Genomic DNA, 2427 nt, shown 5'->3' with positions numbered 1-2427 from the left:
TTTGAGAGCCATCTGCATGGATGGCCTTTGTTGTGGATCTTCGACGGTGCAATCCATGCCCAACCTATTGGCAACGGTTGGTTGAACCCGGCCATATTCATGTGTGCAGCACCAAAACTGGCGATCTTGGGATTCAACTCGCGATCAAGCAAGATGTTGCTAGAGTTGATGTTGTGGTGGACAATTGGCTTATTGCATCCATAGTGCAAGTGGCAGAGACCTTTGGCCACGCCGATGGCAATGGATCTCCTCTCTGGCCAGCTTAGCAGCCGACCAGCATCGTTTGCCTGGTGCAACAAGTAGTCAAGGCTTCCATTCACCTCGTACTTGTAGACGAGCATGATTGCTTCCTCCCTCTCAATAACATCTAGGATTTTGATGATGTTGTCGTGAGTAACACATCAAACACTGTTTAGATGGCATTATGAAAATCCTCCTGTTTTCGAGCATGCAACCACATTGTGCACGGATAAAAGCAAGTAATGAACACATAAAAAGAAGCAAGTAATGAACATTCTTGAGGGAGGAAGCAAACATTTTATATATAGGTGCCTATGGTAATCCGGGATGTTTATTTTTCTTTGATTTTCATGTGAACAGTAGGGAGGGCCCTTAGTTTTTTCATTTTTCTAAGTAACCAATGCACTTGACAGCCAATGAGCTTATAAGCTATAGCATGTGAGAAGACCACCAAATCGACCATGCCCACGACCACGACGCAATCGTTTGAGAGCCATCTGCATGGATGGCCTTTGTTGTGGATCTTCGACGGTGCAATCCATGCCCAACCTAAATACGGTGGCCATCTCCTCCATGTATCGCGATTGATCTGGGATGCCCTTGTCGACGACGACCTTAAACTGTTCCATGTTGTTTGCCATAAGCTCATCGCAATTGTCTCGCACCCAAATTGCTAACTGGCCATCCGCTCCAGCTCTAGTGGCCACCTGCCCAGTCACGAGCTCCAGCAGCACTACACCGAAGCTATAAGTGTCTACCTTCTCCGTCAGTTGGCTTGTTGCAACCCCATATTCTGCAGGTAATCAGATATTACTACTACTTAAAAGACAAAGCAAGTGAAGACATAATTCCATTTCCCAACCTACCTGGAGCCGCATACCCAAATTTACCAGGAGGCAGGTCCGTGATTGGCAACGGTTGGTTGAACCCGGCCATATTCATCTGCGCAGCACCAAAACTGGCGATCTTGGGATTCAACTCCCGATCAAGCAAGATGTTGCTAGAGTTGATGTTGTGGTGGACAATTGGCTTATTGCATCCATAGTGCAAGTGGCAGAGACCTTTGGCCACGCCGATGGCAATGGATCTCCTCTCTGGCCAGCTTAGCAGCCCACCAGCATCCTTTGCCTGGTGCAACAAGTAGTCAAGGCTTCCATTCACCTCGTACTTGTAGACGAGCATGATTGCTTCCTCCCTCTCAATAACATCTAGGATTTTGATGATGTTGTCGTGACAGATGCTAGCTAACAGGATCATCTCAGACTTGCAACGGTTCTTGACATTGTCATCTACTAATAGCATTGGGTTCATGTTCTGGAATTTCTTGACGACTAGTGTAGTCGGGAGACCAATACCAACAATGTCCTGAACATGCACTAAGTATAGTTCATCCTCCCCTATCCTTCTGCTAGCCCACATCCTTCTCACATTATTTTCAGTAAGGTTGTCAACTACACCTTGTTCATTGTACTCAATCGGCAGTGTTACTGTAGGACGGCTCCAGAACTGCATCCTCTCAGCGGCCAGATAGGGCGTGAAGAGTGTTTGTGTGTCAAGGTTGTATCAACCTGCGAACACTTTTTTTATTAGTATTCAGAAGCTTGATCTCCCTTTGGTTCAAAGAGGGTTTTTTTTTGTTAACTTATTTCCACATTACAATGCGTATTAGGAAATAGGGTATGCATGCATGAGCATTTATGACCAACGGCTCTTTGAGCCAATGCATGAACCCTACACAACCGCTCTTATGCGAGGTGTTGCCAAAATGCATTCGTTTTTTGAAACGTATGGAGTACTAACTATTAAGAGATAACGGGAGAAGCAAGCTCGTAATCAGTTTTAGCCAGAAAAGGTAATTAGTTTGAGTCAAATAGTGACAACAAAGGAACAAATAATGGCGAATTAGAATAATATGTTTGCTTTTGAAATAGTTCAGGATTTTATGGAGCGCGACCTACAAAGGAACTTTTCGTTTAAAGGCCATGAGATCCTGCTACTATATTTATTTATTTTGCGCAATTTGGTTCTTCATACATGATACAAAGGTCAAATTACTGAAGTGATGATAAATTGCTGGTAGCCTGCACCTAGTATGACTTTTATTATGGATATATTCTAAGTCCTGCATCCTTGCAACTTATTTACGTTATAGTAGAAAGAAACAAGACATCACACGATAACATCAAG

At 44.0% G+C, this 2427-nt stretch overlaps 1 protein-coding gene across 1 annotated transcript; it reads right to left on the bottom strand.

Moving 5' to 3' along the window:
- Positions 1-662: 662 nt before the first annotated feature.
- LOC119274175 (receptor-like protein kinase 7) lies at positions 663-1752 on the bottom strand. The gene is made up of 2 exons (XM_037554849.1): positions 1107-1752; positions 663-1033 (listed from the first exon to the last, which is right to left on the bottom strand). The coding sequence occupies exons 1-2, from the start codon at positions 1750-1752 to the stop codon at positions 663-665; spliced, it is 1017 nt and encodes a 338-aa protein (XP_037410746.1).
- Positions 1753-2427: the final 675 nt, after the last annotated feature.

This window comes from Triticum dicoccoides, chromosome 3B, assembly GCF_002162155.2.
Source record: "Triticum dicoccoides isolate Atlit2015 ecotype Zavitan chromosome 3B, WEW_v2.0, whole genome shotgun sequence".
Lineage (NCBI taxonomy): Eukaryota > Viridiplantae > Streptophyta > Magnoliopsida > Poales > Poaceae > Triticum > Triticum dicoccoides.
The sequence above is the reverse complement of the archived record's forward strand: the minus strand, read 5'-3'. Positions and strand labels throughout refer to the sequence as shown.

What these genes read in the sequence shown, in the direction of transcription:
- LOC119274175 (XM_037554849.1), bottom strand. Translation starts at nt 1,752, where the DNA reads ATGCAGTTCTGGAGCCGTCCTACAGTAACACTGCCGATTGAGTACAAT. An exon ending in ATTTGGGTATGCGGCTCCAG is followed by an intron (nt 1,034 to 1,106) that starts GTAGGTTGGGAA and finishes GATTACCTGCAG; the next exon opens with AATATGGGGTTGCAACAAGC.